Source organism: Pristiophorus japonicus, chromosome 11 (assembly GCF_044704955.1).
Source record: "Pristiophorus japonicus isolate sPriJap1 chromosome 11, sPriJap1.hap1, whole genome shotgun sequence".
NCBI lineage: Eukaryota > Metazoa > Chordata > Chondrichthyes > Pristiophoridae > Pristiophorus > Pristiophorus japonicus.
The window spans coordinates 108,286,245-108,311,649 of NC_091987.1; the positions used below are offsets into that span (position 1 = coordinate 108,286,245).

At 47.0% G+C, this 25,405-nt stretch overlaps 2 protein-coding genes across 2 annotated transcripts in view; both read right to left on the reverse strand.

Annotated features, from left to right (window-relative positions):
• LOC139276218 (cell adhesion molecule DSCAM) overlaps positions 1 to 25,405 on the reverse strand; it is a 699,015-nt gene that overhangs the window by 529,108 nt on the left and 144,502 nt on the right. The gene's annotated exons all lie outside the window — the stretch shown is intronic.
• LOC139275826 (histone H2B 1.2-like) lies at positions 17,984 to 18,361 on the reverse strand. The gene has a single exon (XM_070893035.1). The coding sequence runs from the start codon at positions 18,359 to 18,361 to the stop codon at positions 17,984 to 17,986; it is 378 nt and encodes a 125-aa protein (XP_070749136.1).

Consider the following 25,405-nt stretch of genomic DNA (forward strand, 5'->3'; position numbering starts at 1 on the left):
GCAATGTAGGTTGCATCGCCAAGCCCATACTTCGAAAAGAATGGAAGCCGAATGGCATGCTGTGTTAAATGCCGCTCTGAAATCCAGACCTGTGAATTCAGGTCTGTTTGCAAAGCTGTGTTGAGAAATGGATGTGGGTCGTGAATATTTGTTGTTTCACACTGAAGTACGTTGGTTATCTCGCGGCAGAATCTGAGAAATAGTTTTTTGAGCTCAGTAAAGAGCTGCTGGTTTTCCTTTCTGTGCACAATCCTGGCCAATTATGGACAATAAAACTTGTATTCCTTGCTGACATTTTGAACCTGTTAAATACACTGAATTTAGAGAGAGAGAAAGAGAGAAAGACTTGCTTTTATATAGCGCCTTTTATGACCATTGGATGTCTCAAAGCATTTTACAGCTAATGAAGTACTTTTGGTGTTGTAATTTAGGAAACGCGGCAGCCAATTTGTGCACAGCAAGCTCCCACAAACAGCAATGTGATAATGGCCAGATAAATCTGTTTTTTTTGTTATGATGATTGAGGGATAAACATTGGTCAGTACACTGTGGCAAAACAATTATATTTGGATAGACAAGATTGCAACATTTAGGAAGAAAATTGAGATTTGGAAAACTAGACTGAGCAATGGAGTTTCAGACATGCTCCCGCAACTGACTGAGTTTCTGCATGCAAACACAACGACAGTTTGAGTGTGTGAACGAAAGGACCATTGTTCATCTTGGAACATTGGCAGAATACGTCAGCATTTATTCTGAAATATATATACACAGATAAGTGCGATTGGGTATGTTATTTTGTTGTCTCAGTGCAAAAACAGAGGAGGAGCTGGCGTGTCACCGCTCGCCGAAAATGAAGTTTCGGGAACAAACGCCTTCTCAGTTTTGGCCACCTGTTACCGCGGAGTTCCCAGAATTGATAAAAGACGCACTGAAAGTGTGGCTACCTTTCCCAACGACATACATTTGTGAAGCATAATTTCCTGCTATGGCAGCAATGAATACAAAGTGCAGGTCCTGTCTGGAAGTGGAGAGTGATTTACGAGTGTCATTGTCAAACATCACCAAGGATAGATGGGACTGTGCATTGAGAAGCAGGTACACCCATCTCACTGATATCTGTAAGTAAATACCTCTTCTTAAAAGGATCTTTAAAACATGCAGCACTTGCATATTCTGAGTGTTGTATAGTATAGCATTATGATTTAGATGGGGGGGGCTGTGATTACTAATCCATTTGAAAAGGGGTCCTTCAACCCTAAAAGTTTGAGAACCACTTGGATAGCAAGTAGCGTAGAAAGGAGCATAACATTAGAGAGACATTGATAGATTAAGTGAGTGGGCGAAACCATGGCAAATGGATTTCAACGCAGGTAATTTTGAGATCATCCATTTTGGACCAAAAAAGAATGGATCCAAGTATTATTGAAATGGTGAAAAGTTAGGAACAGTGGAGGTCCAAAGAGGTTTATGAGTCCAAGTACACAGATCATTAAAATGTAACAAAAAAGAATCAAAACGTCGAATGGAACATAACTAGAGGGCTAGAATATAAATGGAAGGATGTTTTGTTACAGCCATGCAAAGCCTTGTTTAGACCACATCTGGGGTACTATGTACATTTCTGGGCACCACAGCTGAGAAAGGATATATTGGCCTTGGAAGGAGAGCAGTGCACAGATTCACCACAATGTTACCAAGGCTCCAAAGGTTAAATTATGAGATTACAGAAACTAGGCCTGTATTCTTGGATTATAGAAAGTTAAGGGAGATCCGTTTAAGATTTTTCCGACTGTGAAAGAAATTGATCGGGAGCGGGGTGCCATGGCATCAGCCCCACGTCCCACGATGGAACGGGCCGTGACCGGTGAGTCGGCCGAATTTCTTTCTGCGAGCCACACCTCCCCTTTATGTAGTGCCCCGCGAGTGGCCTACAGCCCGGTATGCGCCCCCTTAAGCTGTCGCCCCCATTGCCCAGCCCTGGCCCAGCTTCAGGAGGTGGGGGCGGGGGGGGGGGGGGGAGGGGGGCAGGGGGCTCCCGAATCTTCGTTCCGGGCTGAAAACGGGTCGCTGCGCACGGTGATGCCGTCATCATCGTCAATGCAGCCAAGCAGGACGCTACCGGTTACCGCCGCCGCTAAACTTAGCGGGAGTCGTTAGCGGCACTGTGCCCGGGCAAAGAGGCACAAATGACCTGAAATACTCCCCTAAATTTTGCTGCTAGTGGGAGAGTCTGGGACAAGGAGACATAACCTTATAATCAGAGCCAGGCCTTTCAGGAGAAAAGTTAGGGAACACTTCTTCACGCAAAGGGTGATCGAAGTGGGCAACTCTCCATCACTAAAAGCAAGAGATGCGAGCTGACTTCATCATTTTAAATCTGAGATCAATAGCTTTATTGCTGGACAAGGCTATAAAAGGATTTGGGGCCAAGGCGGTTGGATGGGGTTCAGATACAGATCAGCCATGATCTCGTTGAATGGCGGTGGTTCAGGCTCGAGGGGCTGAATGGCCTACTCCTGTTCCTGTATTCCTCCTTTAAAGACGGTCCTTAAAACCTGCCAGTTTGACAAAGCTTTCGGTCACCAGTCCTAATATTTCCTTATGTGGCTTGGTGCCAAATGTTAATTAACGCTATATAAATGAAAGTTGTTGTTGTTGTTGTTGTTGCAGTATGGCAGGTTCAATAGGGATATGTGCAAGTGGTCAGCAGGGCACAGTAAGATACCAGATCATGGACACATGCCCCGATAGACATACAAATGGACAAAATTTCCATTTTTGACATAAGGACAAAAATAAAACAGCAAAAAATGATTCCAGCCCAGAAAGCGACTAGGTACACACCTGTCTGTGATGGTCCGCTCCCACAGGTGTCCTTTTACCTTTGATGTACACCTGGACACATTATTGGAGGCGAGATTTCTAGAATCATAGAATAATACAGCACAGAAGGAGGCCTTTCGACCCATCGAGCCTGCACTGGCTCTTTGGAAGAGTAATCCAGTTAGTCCCACTCCCCTCACTCTTTCCCCATATCCCTGTACTTTTTTCTCCTTCAAGTATTTATCCACTTTCCTTTTGACGGCTACTATTGAATTTGTATCCATCTCCTCTTTGGAGAAATGGAGCAATGCTGTTTTTCTCCGTAATTCACAACTCACTAATGATTCTCGGAACTGACATCTTCCAAAGGTGGACGTTTCCAGAGGTTGTTAATTACAGAGAATTCTTCTGTTGCCGTTTGCTGAGAAACCCCATGTAATGTATTTGCTTGATGGGTTCTTTGCTTTAGAATTCATAGCAGCACATTGCTATTAAGAATGAATTGGTTTATAAGCAAAGGTTTAACAATCACACGACACATGACAGTTTATCCACCAGACTCAGGAACACCTGCCTCATCGTGGATCCCCAGAACCCAACTGGATGGGGATTTATTGAGTCTTGTGAACATCACGTAACTGGCTAAGTCACTCACAACTCAGCTCTACAAAGCTGTGAGCATGCTCACAGGGGCATTCATTACACTCCATGTTATCTCCTGCACTCTCCATTGATTTTCTGGAACAAAGGATTGAAACTACAGCAGTCCACAATTCATGGTCCTCCTGATTAAATCCCAGAATTCCACCATTCCAATAGGAACTCCCATGATACTGACCTGATTCACACAAGTTCCCAATAATCCTGGTCCAAGCATAGAACTGTCTCTATTGTTGAAGATGTTCCTTGTTTGGCAACACCGTATCATGTTGTCAGCTCAGAACCTGCTGAATCCTCCATTATTGACACTAACTGCTTACAGAACATCAGTTTTTGTCAAATAAATTACACAGCAACCAGTACCTGTGAGTAATTATAAAGCAATAAGATCATCAAGGAAGGCCAGTAGTCATAAATCACAGGAACAAGGATCAAGTGCTTTTTAAAACCAACCCCTGAACTATTCTATAGCTTTAAGATTGCAAGAGAGGTTCAAATGAGGAAGACCCTTTGGCCCGTTTAATCTCCTCCTTCCAGTTATCAACCCCCTTCCAATAATCCTGTCATGTATGTAACCCGTATGTAACAACACTGCAATACTGTATATACGTAAGAAATGCACACCTTTACCACAGGGGTTGAACTTGTGGGAGTCACTCCTCACCTGGTCATCCAGGTATATAAAGGGAGGTCCCACGCAGGATCATCACTTCTTGGTCCTGTGAATAAAGGTTCAGGTCATGGAGTGACCTTATCCATAGAATGTGCCTCGTGTGGATTTGTGGTATTGTGTAAGGACTTTACATTGGCGACGAGGATCTAGGATCTTGCCCCCAACCAGCCTTGCACGCAACCCCTTCCAACTGTTGCTCACTCCCGTGTATCTATCTGTAATATATTAGAATACCATGGAGTAACAGTGAGTTGAGATTAATGTATAGCAATAATATATGTTGGCATTTACCCTCCATGTGAGCAAGTAGTTCTGATCACATTGATCCAGCCTGTTCTCATATCCCTTTATCCCCCTCCCCAATCTAATCTTGAATGGGGGGAGCGCGGAAATTTAATTTGTGGAAAAATGGACACAAAATAGGCACAGCAAGTGTAATGTATGCCCCTGTGAGTGTGCTCACAGGTTTGTAGAGCTGTTGCATTGGGAATGGCTTAGCCCATCACGTCATGTTCACAAGACTTAATAAAAACCCAGACAGTTGGGTCTAGGTCATCCACGATGAGGTATGCAGTTGTGAGCCTAGTGGATGAACTGGTAATATGTGGTGTGATTGTTAAACCTTTGTCAATAAACCAATTAGTTCTTAATAGCAATATGTTGCTCTGAATTCTTAAGCAAAGAACCCATGAAGCAAATACATTACAGTGACCTGTACGAGTGGTCGATGATGTCGGCAGGGGGGAAGGGAGGGGGCACAAGTCAAACTGGTGCCCATGCCTGATTGGATTGACAAACTGCCAATGCCACTCATGCTGCTTATTGACAGCTGCTCGCCAACCGGGTTGGGAATCGTCTGGCAGTGATGCCATTTAATGGCAGCTTTAAAGGGGAGGCAGACTTTGATTGTCTCCAATCAGTGCTGTAAAATGAAGATGGCAGTTAGAAACTGTTCTCCCAGCAGCTGCAGGTCTCTGCATTCTGACTTGCTGCTCTTCACTTCCCCTCTTCCTCCAGTCACAATGGCGGAGCAAGCAACACACCCATTGTTGGCGGAGTAACTGTGTGCACAAACCCCAAGGGGCAGAGACTGCCCTGCACCTCCAAAAATAAATAGCTTGCCACAATTTCTATCATCCCCATCGCTTAAAATGGCCGCGTTCTTGCGAACGCGATTTTCCCATTACACGCGATGGTCGGGATAATGGAATAGCGCTGTACAAACGTTGTCGCTCAGCTGCATCTGCAGCTCCCTGAACCGCCACCTGAACAAACCCCCTTATGTAAAGGAACCAAGGGATATGGGGAGAGGTCGGGACAGGGGAGTTGAGGTAGAAGTTCAGCCATGATCTTATTGAATGGCGGAGCAGGCTCGGGAGGCCGAATGGCCTACTCCTGCTCCTATTTCTTAAGTTCTTATGCACTGTCGGACCCTTGATCTGACCAAGGATCTCCGACCTCACCCTGGTCACGCTCATCAGGACACTAGAGGAGAAGGGAGCAGGCCCCACCATTCAGACACAAGCTATTTAAACCCCCCAAATACCTCATTGGGATTATTGTGATTGAAGTTCTATTTTTATTTATTAATTCTTGGGATGTGGGCCTTGCCAGCATTTATTGTCCATCCCTACCTGCCCTCAAGAAGGTGGTGTTGAGCTGCCTTCTTGAACCGCTGCAGTCCGTGTGGTGAAGGTACTCCCACAGTGTACTGAGACTACAGAGGATCTCAGTGTTGGAAATGAAAGATATCTCACTGGTGCACTAAGAGGTGCTTTTGCCAGGTTACAGGTTGGGGGTGGGGCTGGGGTAGGCCCATTATTGGTTCAGAGCAGAGGGAACTGGACTGGGTGCTGGAAATGCAAAGTGTCCAATTTCCACCCCGCCTCCCTCCCCCCAGCCCTAACATCCGTCAACATGAGCCAGCGTATAAAAAAAAAAGAAAAAAATATTGCGATTTTATTAACAAGTTGCTATCAACCGTCTTTTGGGATGGTGTGGTGGCGGTGACAGCTCGCTTGCTCTTTTGCAAGAAGTATTACAGCAGATCTGTCAAGGCGAGGGCTGCCTGGCAGATTGCACCGTTTTGCAGTTGTAGTTTTCATGTGGCTGGGTCTTGGCAGCCTCCGACAGAGATCTAAATATCTCGAGCCGCTTTGAGCTCGGGCATCTGCGCTGGTGCGACTGGATATCTTGGCAGCGCTACAGCGCTGGCGAAAAGATCTGAAGATACACAGCAAAGCAAATGCTGACTCAAGTTCCGAGCTGCGACAGGCGATGCGTTACTTTGTGACACCGTATCAGGAAGATGTCTGCTAATTGCTCCCCATTGCTCACACCTCCCCCCGCCCCCACCCTCCCCCACCCCCAGGCAGAATCCTTTTTATTATTTTATGCAGGTGAACGTGTAACCGTTCCCTCCGTTTAACTAACAAACTGAGCCACTTCCTAACTGAACATCAACACAGCCCGCCCCAGGGCCCTGGCACTTTACATTTTGAGTGTGTTCCTATTTAAAGACGTCCGCTTTAGCTCTGCATCGCCACCCACATTGCACGTTAATTAGCATATGCATCAAGGCCCAACGAGAGGTCGTAATTGAAAGAGCTCTCTCGGGTCTACAACTATAAATAACAGAAGGCACTGCTGGAGGATCTTACATATATATAACATAATATATGCAATGTGTATATTATATCTATTAACACATATGTGTGTGTATATATATATATAATATAATGATATATATGCACATAATATATACATATAACACATACTATAAACACGTGTATGCTTCTAAACACACATATACACATACATATATATATATAGATATATAATATATTGTGTGTGTGTGTTTGTGTATATGTGTGTGTCTGTCTGTGTGTGTGTATGTGTGTGTATGCGTGTGTGTGCATGAGCGTGTGTACGCGCATGTGTATTGGTGTGTGTATATGCTCGCGTGTATGTGTGTGTGTGTATGTGCGTGTGTGCGTGTGTGTATTTGTATGTCTGTTGCCCTCCTGCACCAGCTCGCACTGCTCCCTGAAGTGGTCTCCACGCTGTTCCTGGGCCGCTGCGCTTCACTCCTTTTGCAGGAGGGCGACGATTTGGAGAAGGGCGACTGGATTGGCCGTCACCAAAATCAAGGTCACTGATTGGAGCTTGGGCAGGTAGAGCAGGAGAGGCACCAAGCAGCAGAGGAGCGGCGAGGCCGGGGCGAAGGAGCGGCGAGAGATTGTAGCGCAACGTGATCGGGACCCAGGGGAGGCGTGAGTTCGGGTCCCAGAAGAGGCGAGGGCCCAGGGGCAGCACGGGCCAGCCCACGCTGCAATATGTGTGCTCACTAGGTCCATGCAGCAGAGCTGGTTTCCAGTCGTCCTGGTTAATCCTTGCCACCAGACCAAGACCTAGCTCTGTCAAGCCCGTGTGGTGGCTGGTGTGCAATGGCCACATGTTAAAAAATCCACGCACAGGCATCTTCCACCCTTCAATATGTATTTTGGGTCCTGGAATGTCAGGTCCTTCAATTAAACACCTAAGAACTTATCCCTTTTTGATGTGGAAGCAAGTCATCCTCAATATGAGGGACCGCCTAAGAAGAGAAGTGTCTGTGTGTGTGTATGCATGTGTGTGCGTGTGTGTGTGTGTATATCTGTGTGTGTGTATGTCTGCATATGTGTGTGTATGTCTGTGTGTGTATGTGTATGTGTATGTGCGTGTCTGTGTATGTGTAGGTCCGTGCAGCAGAGCTGGTCTCCAGTCGTCTTGGTTAATCCTTGCCACTGGACCAAGACCTAGCTCTGTCAAGCCCGTGTGGTGGCTGGTGTGCAACGGTCACCACACATTAAAAAAATCCACGCACAGGCATCTTCCACCCTTCACGATGTAGTTCGGGATCTGGAATATTAGGTCCATCATTGAAACACCTGTGAACTTTTTGACGTGGAAGCAAGTCATCCTCGACTGGCTATGATGATGATGTGTATGTGTATATGTGTGTGTCTGTGTGTATGTGTGTGGGTCCTGCTAAGCCAACACTCACTGGCTCTGTACGGAATGTAGAATGAAATGCATTACTTGTGAAGCACAATTTTTACGATTCCTTCGAGTCAATCAGCTGAAAATGTTATCAACTGAAATCCGCAGTCTTATGAAAAACCCCATCAGTCCCAATCCCAAAGGAAAAGCTATGTTTAAATTATCACCATAGATAAGGGTGCAAATATTCGCTGACAGCGTCTTTACAATGGGTGCATTGGGGGGAGTTGCTTTTCTTTCTGCTTGAAGAATTTAAATCAATGAGAATCCACTTCTTTTTGAGGAGTTAATCAACAATGTATTGACTGGTTTTCACTAGTTTGTGGGGTTGGGGATCTTTCATTGCAAGACGGGAAGATGAATTGTCCCGGTTTCCCTCGCTCTCTGCTTTCATATCAGGGATTGCCGTTAGAGGAGATTTGGAAAGAAAGACCAGGAAGAAAAGCTTTCTCATGTGAAAGCACGGTCATATTGTAATACTTCCAATCATCTCCCCAGTACAGAGTACAGAAGCTGATATTAGGAGATGGACATTCACAAAATCACCAATCAGCAGGAACTTGGAATACAGACCATGAAGGAGGCAGCTCTCCTTTCCCAGGAGAGAGTAATCATAGAATTACAGTACAGAATGAGGCCATTCGGCCCACTGTGCCTGTGTCGGCTCTTTGAAAGAGAGATCCAATTATTCCCACATGTCCAGTCTTTTTCCGTCGCCCTCCAAATTTTTCTCCTTCAACTATTTAGCCAACTCCTTTCTGAATATACTATTGAATCTATTTCCACAGGCCTTTCAAGCAGTGCATTCCAGATCATAAAAACTCGGTGCGTAAAAAATAATTCCCTCTTCCCTATCTGTTCTTTTTTTATTCATTCCTGGGATGTGGGCGTCGCTGGCAAGGCCAGCATTTATTGCCCACTCCTAATTGCCCTTGAGAAGGTGGTGGTGAGCCGCCTTCTTGAACTGCTGCAGTTCGTGTGGTGAAGGTACTCCCACAGTGCTGTTAGGGAGGGAGTTCCAGGATTTTCACCCAGCGACGATGAATAATGGTGATATATTTCCAAGTCAGGATGGTGTGTAATTTTGGAGGGGAACTTGCTGATGATGGTGCTCCCATGTGCCTGTGCCCTTGTCCTTCTAGGTGGTAGAGGTCCCAGGTTTGGGAGGTGCTGCCGAAGAAGCCTTGGTGAGTTGCTGCAGTGCATCTTGTAAATGGTACACACTGTAGCCACGTTGCGCCGGTGGTGGAGGGAGTTAATGTTGAAGGTGGTGGATGGGGTGCCAATCAAGCGAGCTGCTTTGTCCTGGATGGTGTTGAGGTTCTTGAGTGTTGTTGGAGTTGCACTCATCCAGGCAAGTGGAGGGTATTCCATCACACTCCTGACTTGTGCCTTGTAGATAGTAGAAAGGCTTTGAGGAATCAGGAGGTGAGACACTCGCCGCAGAATACACAGCCTCTGACCACTTTTGTAGCCACAGTATTTATGTGGTTGAAACAGTTAAGTCTTGAGTCAATGTCAACCCTCAGGATGTTGATGGTAGGAGGATTGGATGATGGTAATGCCACTGAATGTCAATGGGAGATGGTTAGACTCTCACTTTTGGAGATGGTCATTGACTGGCACTTGTGTGGCATAAATACTACTTGCCACTTATCAGCCCAAGCCTGAATGTTGTCCAGGTGTTGCTGCATGTGGGCAGGGACTGTTTCTTTATCTGAGGAGCTGCGAATAGAACTGAAAACTATGGCCCAGAAATCCCTCTGGGGGTCTTCCCGCGGGCAATTGCCTCCTCGCTGGATATTTTTTACGAATTTACCTGGTGGTCTCGGAGGCGCCCTGATTTCCGATGGGGAGGCCTTCTCCTCCCGCACTGCGAAGCGTGCTCCCATGCAGAGGGTCCCGACGCAGAGGATGCAGCCATGTGTGACTGCTTCGCCAATCAGGTAAGTATTTCACAGGTTCCCATTAATAGCACTGAGACTTGTATACCTACCAGTTCTCAGTGCTATTAATGGGAACAAAAGCAATCACACAAAATAATAAAAAAAATAAAAAACAGACCACACATATTTAAAATTAATTGAAATTAAAGTTATTATGTATTATAAAAATAAAATAGTTTCCTGATTTAAAAAAAAAGTTTTTTTAATTATGGTTAAAAATAAACATACCGTAGTGGGGAGGGTTTTAAACAATAAACTATATGTTTAGAATTTTATTTTACAATTCTTTTTGTGTTTTTTAAAACACTTGCGCCTGTAACAGTAGGCTATGCGCCTGCATTTTCAGGCGCAAGATTTTTGAGGACACTTGCTGGGCAAGATATGGGTAAATCCCACAATAGAAACATAGAAACATAGAAAATAGGTGCAGCAGTAGGCCATTCAGCCCTTCGAGCCTGCACCACCGTTCAATAAGATCATGGCTGATCATTCAACCTCAGTACCCCTTTCCTGCTTTCTCCCCATACCCCTTGATCCCTTTGGCTGTAAGGGCCATATCTAACTCCCTTTTGAATATATCTAACGAACTGGCCTCAACAACATTCTGGGGTAGAGAATTCCACAGGTTAACCACTCTCTGAGTAAAGAAGTTTCTCCTCATCTCGGTCGTAAATGGCTTACCCCTTATTTTTAGACTGTGACCCCTGGTTCTGGAACTCCCCAGCAACGGGAACATTCTTCCTGCCTCTAACCTGTCCAATCCTGTCAGAATTTCATATGTTTCTATGAGATACCCTCTCATTCTTCTAAACTCCAGTGGATACAAGCTCAGTTGATCCAGTCTCTCCTCATATGTCAGTCCTGCCATCCCAGGAATCAATTTGGTGAACCTTCGCTGTACTCCCTCAATAACAAGAACGTCCTTCCTCAGATTAGGGGACCAAAACTAAACACAATATTCCAGGTATGGCCTCACTAAGGCTCTGTACAACTGCAGTAAGACCTCCCTGCTCCTATACTCAAATCATCTAGCTATGAAGGCCAACATGCCATTTGCTTTCTTCACCACCTGCTGTACCTGCATGCCAAACTTCAATGACTGATGTACCATGACACCCAGGTCTCGTTGCACCTCCCCTTTTCCTAATCTGTTGCCAGTCAGATAATATTTTGTCTTCCTGTTTTTGCCATCAAAGTAGATAACCTCACATTTATCCACATTATACTGCATCTGCCATGCATTTGCCCACTCACCTAACCTGTCCAAGTCACCCTGCAGTCTCTTAGCATCCTCCTCACAGCTCACACCGCCACCCAATCTTGCCCATGCAAATGTCCTCGCTCCCGATCTGGCTACGATCTGTCAAGCTCCAGCTTGACAGATCGGAAAAGCCGGTTTTCCGCACATGCACATTGCGCGTTGAAAACTGGCTTTTCCGATGCCTTCCCTGGTCTGTAGAGATTTCGTACAGACCTGGGATGTCGGAAATTCTGCTGCTATGCCATCATCAGTGACCTTATGATGGAGGTAGGGCAATGATGAAGCAGCTGAAGATGGTTGGGCCTAGGACACTCCCCTGAGGATATCCTCCTGGGGCTGAGATGATTGACCCCCAATAACCACAACCATCTTCATTTGTGCTAGGTACGACTCCAGCCAGTGGAGAGTTTTCCCCGATTCCCATTGACTTCAATTTTACGAGGGCTCCTTGATGCCACACCCGAGGGCAGTCACTTTCACCTCACCTCTGGAATTTAGCTCTCTTGTCCATGTTTGGACCAAGGCTGTTTTTTTTGTCAATTACCTTAAATCTACGTCCTTTGGCTACCGACCCTTCTGCCATTGGGAACAATTACTCCCTATTTACTCGATCAAATAATTTTGAAGACCTCTATTGAATCTCCCCTTAACCTTCTCTGCACCAAGGAGAACAATCCCAGCTTCTCCAGTCTCTTCATGTAACTGAAAGTAATGAGGCGAATAATTGTGACAACAGCTCCTAACAACTTGAGCTGTAAGACAGACAAGTGTAAAGTAGAACATATAGGAAGTGAACATGAATAGTGAATGGATAAAATTGGAATCCATGAATTGTGTATAAGTAGCTAAAGAGATGTCAAAGCTGCCTCAGGGGATAACTAGACTTGGTTCTCAACATATTCAATTACTGTGGAACAGCATCAACAAGGCAAATGGAATGCTTAACAATATAACAGAAATAGCAAAACACACGTCAAAGTAAGTCATAGTAAAACTGCACTGACCACATCTTGAGTTCTGATCACCAAGACAGGTCACAAGGGAGACGTACAAGCCCTGAAGGCAGTGTTGAGCACAGCCATGAGACCGACCCACAGCGTCAGGGGATGAGCTACGAGGCAGAGACTGGGGAACTGGGCTTCTCGGCCCTGACAGGAAGTGACTGAGAGCCTACAGAGAAAAGTTTTTTTTCCGATAGCAAATGATAGAAGAAAAAGAAAACCTGGAGCACAACTTCAATTATTCATGGTCACCCCCGCTTCAGTCAGCTGAGAAATCACCTCCACCGCCATGGTCCAACACTGCGACGCCAAGGAATTTGTAACACATGCCTACCTAATATCCCAAAAGCTATTGTCCGTGTGTCACCCAACCATGAGCTGTTTAGGCTGTCAGCAGCAATTCAACTCATGTCTCTGTTTGTCAGTGTTTTACAAAAAAAAGAATAGCCATTTTCACTCGGATAGGAGATTGTCAGTGTAAGCCACACAGATCATTTGAATGTCATATGCAGATAGGTTTGAGGACAGCACTAGAATCATTAGGGCAGTTTCTAAAGGCTGGATTTTCCGGTCCTGTCCGCCTCTGTTTTCGCCCCGGATACGTGGCAATGAGCTCTTCCAGGCGGGCGGCCAGCTCCCAGCGCCCCACCAGGGTTTTCGGTGTCGGTTTCGGCGAGGCGCGGAGCATTACCGCCCGGAACAGGTGAGCCGGTGTGCAAGGCCCCTGGTTGCAATACCGGATCGATTTTTGCCTCCCACTTGACCCGTAGCGCTCCATAGAGCACCATGCTGGGACCACCTGTGAAAGTGGGCGGGTCCGACTTATACTGACTGCAGTGAGGTAGGTAATGTCCACCTCAGGTAAGTGTGATTGTTGTTATTTTTGTGATTTATGTAGTGATGGCGTGAGGTATTTTTGGGGAATGTTTTTGATGTTTTTTTTTTCCCCCTAGGCCTCTCTTAGAGCGCTTCGAAGCCGGCTGTTTCGCTCAGGATTTTCACTTGCTCATCCAGCTTAACGCCCTAAGAGAGATGTACAACGCCTCCATTAGCGCTACGCCCCACACTCAGAGCGCTGCTGCCCAATTCTGTTGCCTGAAGCGCAAACCTTTTCCAGGCGGTATCGGGACCGATGCAAGAGATGCCCCAAATCATATGACAAAAATCTAAATGTTCTGAAAGTGGCATGTCTTGTTTAGAAATTAAATCTCCTGCCTTCAGCACTCACATCCCCCTTCAGTAATTTTAAAATCAGCACCAACACTAACTGAGCTTTTGTCTACTGCAATAACAGTGATCGGATGTTGGGTACGCCCACTCATGTCTCACTGCACTCTCTGTCTAACTTCTCGTCTTCACATGTCTTAGAGCTGGCTTTGAGCTGTCAGCTATTTGGAGAGCTGCCACATTTTCTGAAGCTATTGGTCAGTGTTTACAACTTTTCTAGGTTGGCGTGTATGTTCCAAACTTGCTGGCTGTCTCTTCAAAATCCTTCCAATCTCAATACACAGCTGAGCAACACCTAACACTCTGTCTCATTTAATTGCTTGCGCCTGTGGCAATTTGGAGCTTCCCATGTCCACACATTTGGGGGCCGAAAATGCCACCCTCTATAAGCTCCATTACCGTCTCTCAGAAGCGGGAGTGGAGCGGAGAGGCCTTAACCGACCGGGGGCGGACGGATAGGCCGACCCGTCCGAAACGGCAGGAACGGGTTACCCCACCGCCCGTTTTCCTGCCACATCGGGCACGCGCTGGCCCCTTACCGACCGGTGGTGACCCGCTTTCCAACCCCCATGGGAAATTGCCCCATGCGGAATTGCCCCATGCGGAATTGCCCCACAGGAGCATCGGCGACGCTGGTCGGTGCCCCCGACAGTTTTCCCCAGCGGGGAGCTGCCTGTGGCTGGGCGGAGCATCCGCCCTTAAAGGGCAGGTCGCGCTGCCGGCAACTCCATCTTATTTTTTTATTGTCGGCCGACTGCCAGGTCGGGCCGACAATTATGCCCACGGGTTCAGCCGGGCCACCAAAAGGCAACCTGGCAACTTCCTCTTGGGTACCAGGCTGCCAGCCCGGCCGCAACGCTCCCTGGTGGTCCGACGGATCCAACTAAAAACTTTGCAGAGTTCGCAACAGCCCTCCCCTTTAACTGAAGGGGAGGGACGTTGTGACGTCATCAGCACAGCGCCAATAACTTGGAGTGACGGCCGCTCCAACCCGCCTGCACTTCCGCCCCGCAACTCCGCTCCGACCGGAAAAAAAATAAAGTCCTGAATTACGCCGGATTCTCCGCCCCATGCATTGGGGCAGACAGAAGACTGACAAAACGGTGTGCGCACGTTTGGGTCGAGGTCTCTGGAAATAGATGTCCTGTCCAAAAAAGGAGCAGGGAGCCATAAGACCCCCTTTTCCTGCCCATGATGCACCAGGAACTTTTATATGTGAAATGTTATGGACAAGAGCTTTTAGCCCCTGCCCCACCGATTATCGCCTTGGATAGCACCAAATATATTACCCTTGGCAACAGGTCATGGTAGTCCAACTTGGTTACCGCGTCTGCTTAGCTCCCTGCTCCCCTGTCACACTGAGCAGACATTTTGCTTTGCTTGAAAGCCAAAGGTGTCTTTTGACACGGCCCTCTTCCGATTGGTAGCCAATATTCTCAGTCGCTTAGCATCATACTTGGGTTTGGATTATATTTGGCTGGTACCAGAGATTTAATTCATGTAGGCGGCGCTTTTCAAAACTCAAGTTTTTGCTTCTACCCATATGTGGCAATTCAATATTGGCAAAGAATTTCCTGCTCAAAGATATTCCCCCGCAATTACAGTTTTCATTACTGACACCAGTAGCAAGGTGATGTGATAGAAACCCTCTGTGGCCAAATCAATCATTATCTATCAAGGGGAAACCAATATTCCTTTGCAATAACTTGCATTTATATAACGCTTTTAACGTAGTGAAATGTCCCAAAGCGCTTCATAGGAGCGTTATAAAACAAATATGACACCGTGCCACATAAGGCGCAATTAGGACAGGTGACCAGAAGCTTGGTCGAAGAGGCAGGTTTTAAGAAGCATTGGGTCTAGGCAGATTAAGGCATGGCCGCCAGTGGTGGAGCGATGAAAAATGGAGATGGGCAAGAGGCCAGAATTGGAGGAGTGCAGAGATCTCTGAGGGTTGTGGGGCTGGAGGAGGTTACAAAGATAGGGAGGGACGAGGCCATGGAGGGATTTGAACACAAGGATGAGAATTTAAAAACTGAGGCATGTCCGGACCGGGGAGCCAATGTTGTGTCAGCGAGCACAGGGGTGATGGGCGAGCAGGACTTCGTGCGAGTTAGGATACTGAAACAGCAACTGGAATTGTACAACTGGCCTCTGGTTGTCCTTGGCTACGCAGTGGGACATGAGTGGGTGTTTGTAACTCATGCTACACCTGAGTGGTAAAAATCAGCCAGGATTGCTATTCAGCTATCCCTGCTGGAAAGTCGATGTGTGTGGATTCAGTTTTGATGCCCTTGCTGTTCAACTCAAGTGTCGCATCGGTTACAAACATAAGAACAATGATCACCCTTCGCGAGATCACTCACAAATACACTTTCTCAGCTGATCGCATCTCTCCTCTGAGTCAGAAGGTCGTGAATTCAAGTCCTGCTCCAGAGATTTGAGCAGAAAATCTCGGCTAACACTCCAGTGCAGTACTGAGGCAGTGCTGCACTGTTAGAGGTGCCGTCTCTCGGATGAGACGTTAAACCGAGGCCCCGTTTGCCCTTTCAGAAAGGACTTCAAAGATCCCAGGGGACTATTTCAAAGAAGAGCAGATGAGTTCTCCCCGGTGCCGTGAAGAACATTTATCCCTCAACCAACATTACTAAAACAGATTATCTGGTTGTTATCCCATTCCTGTTTGGGGGAGCTTGCTGTGCGCAGATTGGCTGCCACGTTTCCCACATTACAACAGTGACCATACTTCACAAGTGATTAATTGGCTGTAAATCGCTTTGGGACATCCTGAGGTCGTGAAAGGTGCTATAGAAATGCAAGTCTTCCTTTCTGTTGTTTTACTTTGAGATTCTGCCTAATACAGTGGCATACTGCATCTGACATTGTGCCTAAGAGATTAAACCAGAGTCCCATCTGTGTGGCCCTGGCGTTGATAAAGGATTTTTTGTAAGTATGTGGGGCTGGGGGAGAGAACACTTGTGCCCTGGCTTTTATTTCCCTCAAGAAAACAGTCCGATTCCCTACTTCCTCAAAGCCCTCATGAATATGTGGTGCTCAACCTTCCCCAGCCTTCCTGCTCAGATATCTGGAAAGAAATAAATGTAACACACAGCACATAAACTGAACTAAAAGAACTGGATAGAAGAATGAGGGAATTTGTCCCGCGGAACACTCCACGCATGGATTACTACAGAAATCCGACCTGGAAATTAGATGAGGCCGAAATGTCCCTCCTTATCAGCATTACAGCCAAAACCATCTGTACATATTATTTAAACAGCACATTATACAGCGATCAGCAGGGATTTGCTGCAAAAGCTTCTTACTAGCAATTTGCATCAGTGCAACAAGGCGGCAGGAAAATAGACGCAAATAGCTCCAAATTCACAGGGTAATGGTCACAGGTTTAGTTATAACCTGCACTGGTCTGAATTAAATACTTAAAATTACAAACAAGAGAAAAAAAATGACTATGATGCATTTTCATTCTAAAACTGTTCATTCATTTTATTGTGGGGATTTGAGACATGAAATGTGGTAATTCTTGGGGATAAAAGGTGACTTTGGACCTATAGATCCCAAGGCTCTCCACCACTGGGTTTTCCTCATGTCATGTCTGGGTCTGTTACAGACTAATTGATAGAGCTGTCTCGGCTCAGAATTTCACCATGTCTATCTCCATAAACTTCAACTCATCCAAAACTCTGCTGCCTATACCCTAACTTGCACTAAATCCTGATCAATCCAACACCCCTGTGCTCGCTGACCTGCCTTTGGTTGCAGTCCACCAATGCCTCACCCTTTGTGCTCAAATCCCTGCATGGCCTCACCCCGCCCTATCTCTGTAACCTCCTCCTACCCTATAATCCTCTGAGGACACTGCATTCCTCCACTTCTGGCCTCTTGCGCATCAACAACTTGCTCGACTCCACCATCGGTGGCCGTGCCTTCAACTATCTCGGCCTAAGCTATGGAACTTCCTCCCTAAACCTCTCCGCCTCTCTGCCTCACTTTCCTCCTTTGAGACACCCCTTAAATCCGACTTCTTTGACCAAATTACTTAATATCTCCTTTTAGCTCAATGTTAATTTTTGTCTGATCAGGCTCCTGTGAAGCGCCTTGGGACATTGTACTCCAATATATATCAATGCAATTTGTTTCTGTTCTTGTTATTAATTGCTATACTTAGTCTACAGCTCTGTTATCACTGTATCATGTGACTACCAGGATGGTTGAAGGCGATCTAGATGGACCTTGGTCTTTTATCGTCCAGCAATTCCTATGTTCCTCCGTAAATGGATGAGTCACGTCGTCAGGCTTCGTTTTTATTTATCAGGACAATGCAGTTTTATTGGGAGCTGGTGTACTTGGTCACTGCCTTTGTCCCTTCCGACACAGTGTGCTTGGCCAGCTCCCCGGGCAGCAGCAGGCGCACGATGGTCTGGATCTCCCGGGAGCTGATGGTGCGGCACTTGTTGCAATAGACCAGGCAGGATGCCTCACCCGTGATGAGCTCGAAAATATCATTCACAAATGAGTTCATGATGCCCATGGCCTTGGAGGAAATGCCGGTGTCGGGGTGAACCTGCTTCATCACTATGTAGATGTAGATGGAGTAACTCTCCTTCCTCGACTTTCTGCGCTTCCTGCCGCCCTTCGGTGGTGTTTTCTTGATTGTTTTCTTGGCGCCTTTCTTGGCAGCAACTGTTTTCTTTCCATCACCCATCGTCTGGTTCAGTCCGGCGCAGATTTACGTCAGGCTTAGTTCCCAGACCCACTGAACCCCAGTGACCAGAACCAAATGAGTTACTACAACACCTCCACACACACAGCCATGCCAAGATAGCCAATGCATCAATGTGCCCTACTTTGCAACTAAAATGTACAATGGTCTAACAAGATAGGTAAACTCCTGAATATTAAATAACAAGATAAGCTACTCTTTTGCTCTGACATTCCACTCACAGCTTATGCCTCCTGCTGCAACAGAGAAGCTAGATATAAACATCAGCATCACTATAATTATAGCTTTGAACATGGCTCCCACACAGAGTTTCACAGTGGTTCGACTCGACTGCAAACAGCTCTATACATAACACTTGCACACTGTGCATTTCTCCTGCACAGTTAGACACCACACAACTTTCCTCATTTTGGGGATTAAAAGGCTTTTAAAGTATAATTTTTGGACATAAATTGGTCTTTTAAATTATTGCGATCGCAATTTCTCAGTTGCCGACATAACAACAGTCAATGGACTCCCATTAATTGTGGAAAATGCATGGAGACATTAGAATAACATGATGCGGTACGACAGTCTTCCTTCCCTCCTTTCTTTCACTGTACATTGAACCACTTTACCGGTACGCAGTTACCCCAGGCCCACTTTTAACTTGAGGCATGCATCGGGTGGGCGGGGTGAGCAGGAAGCCTCCTCTGACATTGCTATCATGAAGCCCGGGCATTAAAATCGACTCAATAAGATTGATGGGCTTCCCGCAGAATCAGGTCAGGAAACGGGATTGGGAGCTTCGAGAAAATCTCCTATCAGATGACAAGAGATGCCCAGGCCACAGAGAGGTCTCGGAAATAAAGAAAGACTTGCATTTATATAGCGCCCTTCACAACCTCAGGATGTCTCAAAGTGCTTTATAGCTAATTAAGTATTTTCGCAGTAAAGTCACTGTTGTAATGTAGGAAACATGGCAGCCCATTTGTGCACAGCAAGCTCCCACAAACAGCAATGTGATAATCACCACATCATCTGTTTTTTGTGATGTTGGTTGAGTGATACATATTGTTCAGGACACCAGGGATAACTCCCCTGCTCTTCTTTGCAATGGTGCCATGGGATTTTTTACATCCACCTGAGAAGGCAGAAGGGAGCCCTCGGTTTAATGTCTCATCTGAAAGACGGCACCTCCGATAGCGCAGCCCTCCCTCAGTGCTGCACTGGAGTGTCAGCCTGGATTTTTTTGTGCTCTGGTTTTACTGGAGTGACACTTGAACCCACGACCTCCTGGCTCAGAGGCGAGAGCGCTACCCACTGAAACACGCTGACAGCTAATTGAATGAATGAGTTAGTGTAGGAACCCATGCGATTTCAGTACAGTGAGGATGCAGGGAAGAGGAAGAGTCTGTAGATGACATATTTTGAACTTAAGAGGAAGAGGAGAACAAAATTCATGGAGCAATAATGGCCCTGAATTCGCGGCCCCTACAGGTGGGTACGAGGCCGCGCTATTTTTGTGAGCCCAAGGTGGGCAGAGGAAATGTTTCAAGGACACCCTCTAAGCCTCCTTGATAAAATGCAACATCCCCACCGACACCTGGGAGTCCCTGGCCAAAGACTGCCATATGTGGAGGAAGTGCATCCGGGAGGGCGCTGAGCACCTCAAGTCTCGTCGCCGAGAGCATGCAGAAACCAAGCGCAGGCAGCGGAAAGAACGTGCGGCAAACCAGTCCCACCCACCCCTTCCCTCAATGACTATCTGTCCCACCTGTGACAGAAACTGAAATTCCCATATTAGACTCTTCAGTCACCTGAATACTCACTTTCAGAATGGAAGCAAGTCTTCCTCGATTTCGAGGGACTGCCTGTGACTGACTGATTTCCTTGTTTAGGCCTGTGGAGTGCATGCGCCTAAACCCAGAACTTGTGATCTGTCAAGAATCCTTTTGACAGATCGCACGCATCCGAAAGTAAAGGACATCCACGGGCGGAGAGTTGGGCTATTTGCCAAACTCCCGCCCAGCGAATGCCCTTCAAATGCTTATGACTTTTAATAATTTAAACACTTAAACTCCTATTACATAAGGTAAATTCATTTTTAGACCCTTTAAATTATGTAGATTTCTTTTTCAAAATATTTAATTTTTGTTTTAAATAATTAATTAAATTCCATTTTGATTCATTTTAAATATGTGATGTTTTATTTAAATTTATCTTAAGTGCTTGTGTGTTTTGGGGATAATCCCATTCATATTATAGTGATTGTGGAATCACCATAAGTATGAATGGGAATCCCCTACTCTGATAGGTTGGGCCGGCCCACATGATCCCAGTGATGCGTACAAAACCCTTGCGCTCCTGGGATACATGGGCCTCTACGCAGGCCTTCACATGGAGGCCCAGGACCAGTAGTCTCCGAAACTCCGGGAATAACAGAGGCTTTTGTGGAAATTTTTGCAGTCGGCGACATCCGCAAATTCTGGGCCAATATTTTTGTGACAGCGACATATTCCAGCATGGACTGGAGAGTGGGCTAGTTCAGAGGGCTGGAAATCCAGTCTAATGCTTAGCTAACAGCTACGAGACCCATTTAATTCTCACTGGCTTCAAACTGTATCAGTATTAGCCTCAAAATATCTTTGCATTAATATCAATTTGTTTACTCAAAGCTGTAGTTATTAGCGTAAAAGTGGCTCATCACTGAAAGGAATACTATGGGAGTGAATGTTACTTCCAGTGCCCAGACAAGTGATAATTCACTTGAGTGAAAAATAAACACAATTATACACTCGAGCGCTTTATCACTTAACTTTATGCATCACATTCTATAGTGTATTTAAAGCACTTCTCCGTAGCGTTAATGGAGCATCACACCGGCCTAGCACATCGTAAGTAGTGATGAGCTCAACTGTGGGTCACCAAACAAGCTGAGTGTATTACTTTGGTTTGACAATGCCACAAATCAATTGTGCCTTACAATTTCAGTGCTGGAGGACCAGCCAGTAACAGTGTGCTAGGACACCGGCCCTTTGAACTCTGAGACCCATGTCCAAGTCCTACCACCTTCCCCCAGGCCTAACTCATTTTTCTCTTTCTCTCTTTCTCTGCAAAGCTCTGAAGTGAAATGAGTTTGGGGAATATGCAATTTGGTTCCTGGTGGACGACAACCCACTCTGGGAGTGAGGCCAGTGATGTATCTGGCTGTGTAGTGACAATATGAGTGAAACAGATAAATCTGGAAATCTCAGTGGGTCAGGCAGTATCTGTGGAGAGGAAGCAGAGTTAACGTTTCGGGTCGATGACCCTTCGTCAGAACTGGAGAGTGTTCGGAAAGAACAGATTCTGAATAAGCACTGAAAGGGGGAGGGGAAGAAAGAACAAAAGGGAAGGTCTGTGATAGGGTGGAAGACAGGAGAGATTAGAGAGACAAAAGGGATGATGGCCCAAATTCAAATGGTAATCAAGAGTTAGAAAAACATTAGTCAAGAAAGGGTATGAATGTTGGGATAATGACCAACTGTCTTTAGAGACATGGCGAAAAAAAGAAAGAAACAGGCTCTGCGGGGGGTGGGGAGCAGGGAGGGGGGAAGGGTACCAAAGATTGGCAGCGGTTATGCTCTGAAATTGTTGAATTCAATGTTGAGTCCAGAAGGCTGTATCAAAAGATGAGATGGTGTTCCTCAAGCTTGCGTTGAGCTTCATTGGAACAGTGTAGGAGACCGAGGACAGAGCGGTCAGAGTGGGAATGGAGTGGAGAATTAAAGTGACAGGCGGCCGGAAGCTCAGGGTCACACTTACGGACTGACTGGAGTAATTCCAGTCTTGTAAATTGGCAACCGTCCTAAACGAGTCCTTAAGGACAGAAATAACGTCACATTGGTAGGAGCAGGGGCTGCTTTTCTGCCATTTGTAGATAAGGCTCCACATTGGGACTGAGTGGAGGGGGCATTGCTCCGTGTGTCACCGTCCTACCTCGCCTGGGATGCTGACACTGCGTGAGAAAAACGTCCCAAGGCACTGAAAGCCCTTCTCTTCGTTAGCACAAAAACATTCCTGAAAATAAAAATGTACGAGCTTGGTGCGGGATCTTTAGGGGTTTCCTATCGTAATAAATTATTGCTGTGGTCGATATGTTTTGTGGAGCTCATTATACTATACAGGGCTTAGAGCACCACAGGGTCCCTGAGATTGAGATTAGAGGCAAGGGAACTTCTTCCCATTCCTCACACGAGCAGCACTGCTATGGCCCAATATTTATCCCTCAACTAAAAAACAAATGATCTGGTCATTATCACCTTGCTGCCTGTGGGAGCTTGCTGTGCGCATATTGGCTGCCGTGTTTCCTACATCATCATCATCATAGGCAGTCCCTCGAATTGAGGATGACTTACTTCCACGTCAAAAAGTTCACAGTTGTTTCAATGAAGGACCTAATAGTCCAGATCCCGAACTACATGTTGAAGGGTGGAAGATGCCTGTGCGTGGATTTTTTTTTAACATGTGGTGGTCATTGCACACCAGCCACCACATGGGCTTGACAGAGCTAGGTCTTGGTCCAGTGGCAAGGATTAACCAGGACGACTGGAGACCAGCTCTGCTGCACAGACCTAGTGCGCACACATATCGCAAATAAAAGCAAACAAGCCTACACCCTGCGTATTCTCACCTGCACCATAGCTGCTGGCAGGACTTGTGGCAAACTCATCCACTCCCAAACATCCCAGGAAAGATAGGTTATCGACAGCTTGCCTGCATTACAACACTGACTGCACTTCGAAAATACTCAATTAGTTGTAAAGTGTTTTAGGATGTCCTGAGGTTGTGAAAGGCGCTATGTAAATGCAATCCTTTCTTTCCTTTTTCTTTTTCATGGGCACCCGACCCAATGATCAGCTGGAAGATCAGAGTGGCTTGTGTCCAATCTGTGGACTCTGCAGCCGCCAGTGTGGCTGCCCCTCCCTCAATGTTAGGCTGAGAATCAGACATTCTTTAGTCCCTCTCTATTTCACAATGGTGTCTGCTTGTGGGCCAGAATGGCATCAACAGGTGAGAGTGTCCTGGGCCTTTACTTGGTTTCCTGGTGTAGCCTGGGGAACATCTCCAGACACGCGGCAGGTTAAAGAGGCATCCATTTCGCTCTCTTCCCCCGCACCCTACCCCATCTTCCAATTTATTGATGAATCTCTGAAGGGGTATAAAACTAGAAGAGCCAGGTTCCACCCCAACTTCTGGTCCCTCAGGCTGAGATTGCACCCAAATTTCACCCCGAGAAGGGCTTAGAGTGTTTCTTTGTTTACATAGCTGCCGACGTGTAATGTCTAAGTGAATTATGGAAGGGGGTGAATATAGACTTGAAAAAAAAATGCAGGTTATGGGGAAAGAGTAGGGGGTTGGAACTTATTGGATCGCTCTTTCAAAGAGCCAGAACAGGCATCATGGGCTAAATGGCTTCCTTCCGTGCTGGATGATTTGATGATTCTATGAGTGTGTAGGATAAAGTTGGAAGATTTCCCACTAGACTTTGTGATGCTCATGTTATAACTATTGGTCTTGGATACTGGCCTTGAAAGTAGGCTGTTCAAATAGTAGGCAGTTGGGAGGCGGGAGTTCGAGGTACGTGGAGAGGCCTATAAAGGCCCAGTGGCAGCGAGAGGCGGCGGCAGTCGGTAGGTTGGAGTTTGCAGTCGAGGAGAGGCCTATAAAGGCCCAGTGGCAGCGAGAGGCGGTGGCAGTCGGGAGGTGGGAGTTCGCGGTCGAGGAGAGGCCTATAAAGGCCCAGCGGCAGCGAGAGGCGGCGGCAGTCGGGAGGCGGGAGTTCGAGGTGCGTGGAGAGGCCTATAAAGGCCCAGTGGCAGCGAGAGGCGGCGGCAGTCGGTAGATGGGAGTTTGCGGTCGAGGAGAGGCCTATAAAGGCCCAGTGGCAGCGAGAGGCGGTGGCAGTCGGGAGGCGGGAGTTCGAGGTGCGTGGAGAGGCCTATAAAGGCCCAGTGGCAGCGAGAGGCGGCGGCAGTCGGGAGGCGGGAGTTCGAGGTGCGTGGAGAGGCCTATAAAGGCCCAGTGGCAGCGAGAGGCGGCGGCAGTCGGGAGGCGGGAGTTCGAGGTGCGTGGAGAGGCCTATAAAGGCCCAGTGGCAGCGAGAGGCGGCGGCAGTCGGGAGGTGGGAGTTTGCGGTCGAGGAGAGGCCTATAAAGACCCAGTGGCAGCGAGAGGCGGTGGCAGTCGGGAGGCGGGAGTTTGCGGTCGAGGAGAGGCCTATAAAGGCCCAGCGGCAGCGAGAGGCGGTGGCAGTCGGGAGGCGGGAGTTCGCGGTCGAGGAGAGGCCTATAAAGGCCCAGCGGCAGCGAGAGGCGGCGGCAGTCGGGAGGCGGGAGTTCGAGGTGCGTGGAGAGGCCTATAAAGACCCAGCTGGTGCAACTCCAGCTGGGAGAAAAGGCAAAGAAGAAGTAGAAAGAAATCGAAAGGTGACATTACAGTCAAGGGGGTAAGTGATTGGCTGGTGAGTGGTGAGTAGTTTTTCTTTTTCTTTTCTATATCAGTAAGTAACATTTCGCATTGTTGTTGCCAAATTAAGTTTATCTAAGGGTTAAGTCATGCAGGACAGCTCGGACAAATGTTATGCTCCTCCTGTACTATCTGGGAAGTCAGGGACGCTTCCGGTGTCCCTGACGACTATGTGTGCGGGAAGTGTATCCGCCTCCAGCTCCTGACGGACCGCATTGTGGCACTGGAGCTGTGGGTGGATTCACTCTGGAGCATGCACGAACGCTGGGAATGATGTGAAAAGCACGTTTAGCGAGTTGGTCTCAACACAGGTAAAGGGTACACAGCCAGATAGTAAATGGGTGACCAACAGGAAGAGCAGTGCAAGGAAGGTAGTGCAGGAGTCCCCTGCGGTCATCCCCCTGCAAAACTGACACACCACTTTGGGTACTGTTGAGGGGGATGACTCATCAGGGGAGGGCAGCAGCAGCCAAGTTCATGGCACCGTGGGTGGCTCTGCTGCACAGGAGTGCAGGAAAAAGAGTGGGAGAGCTATAG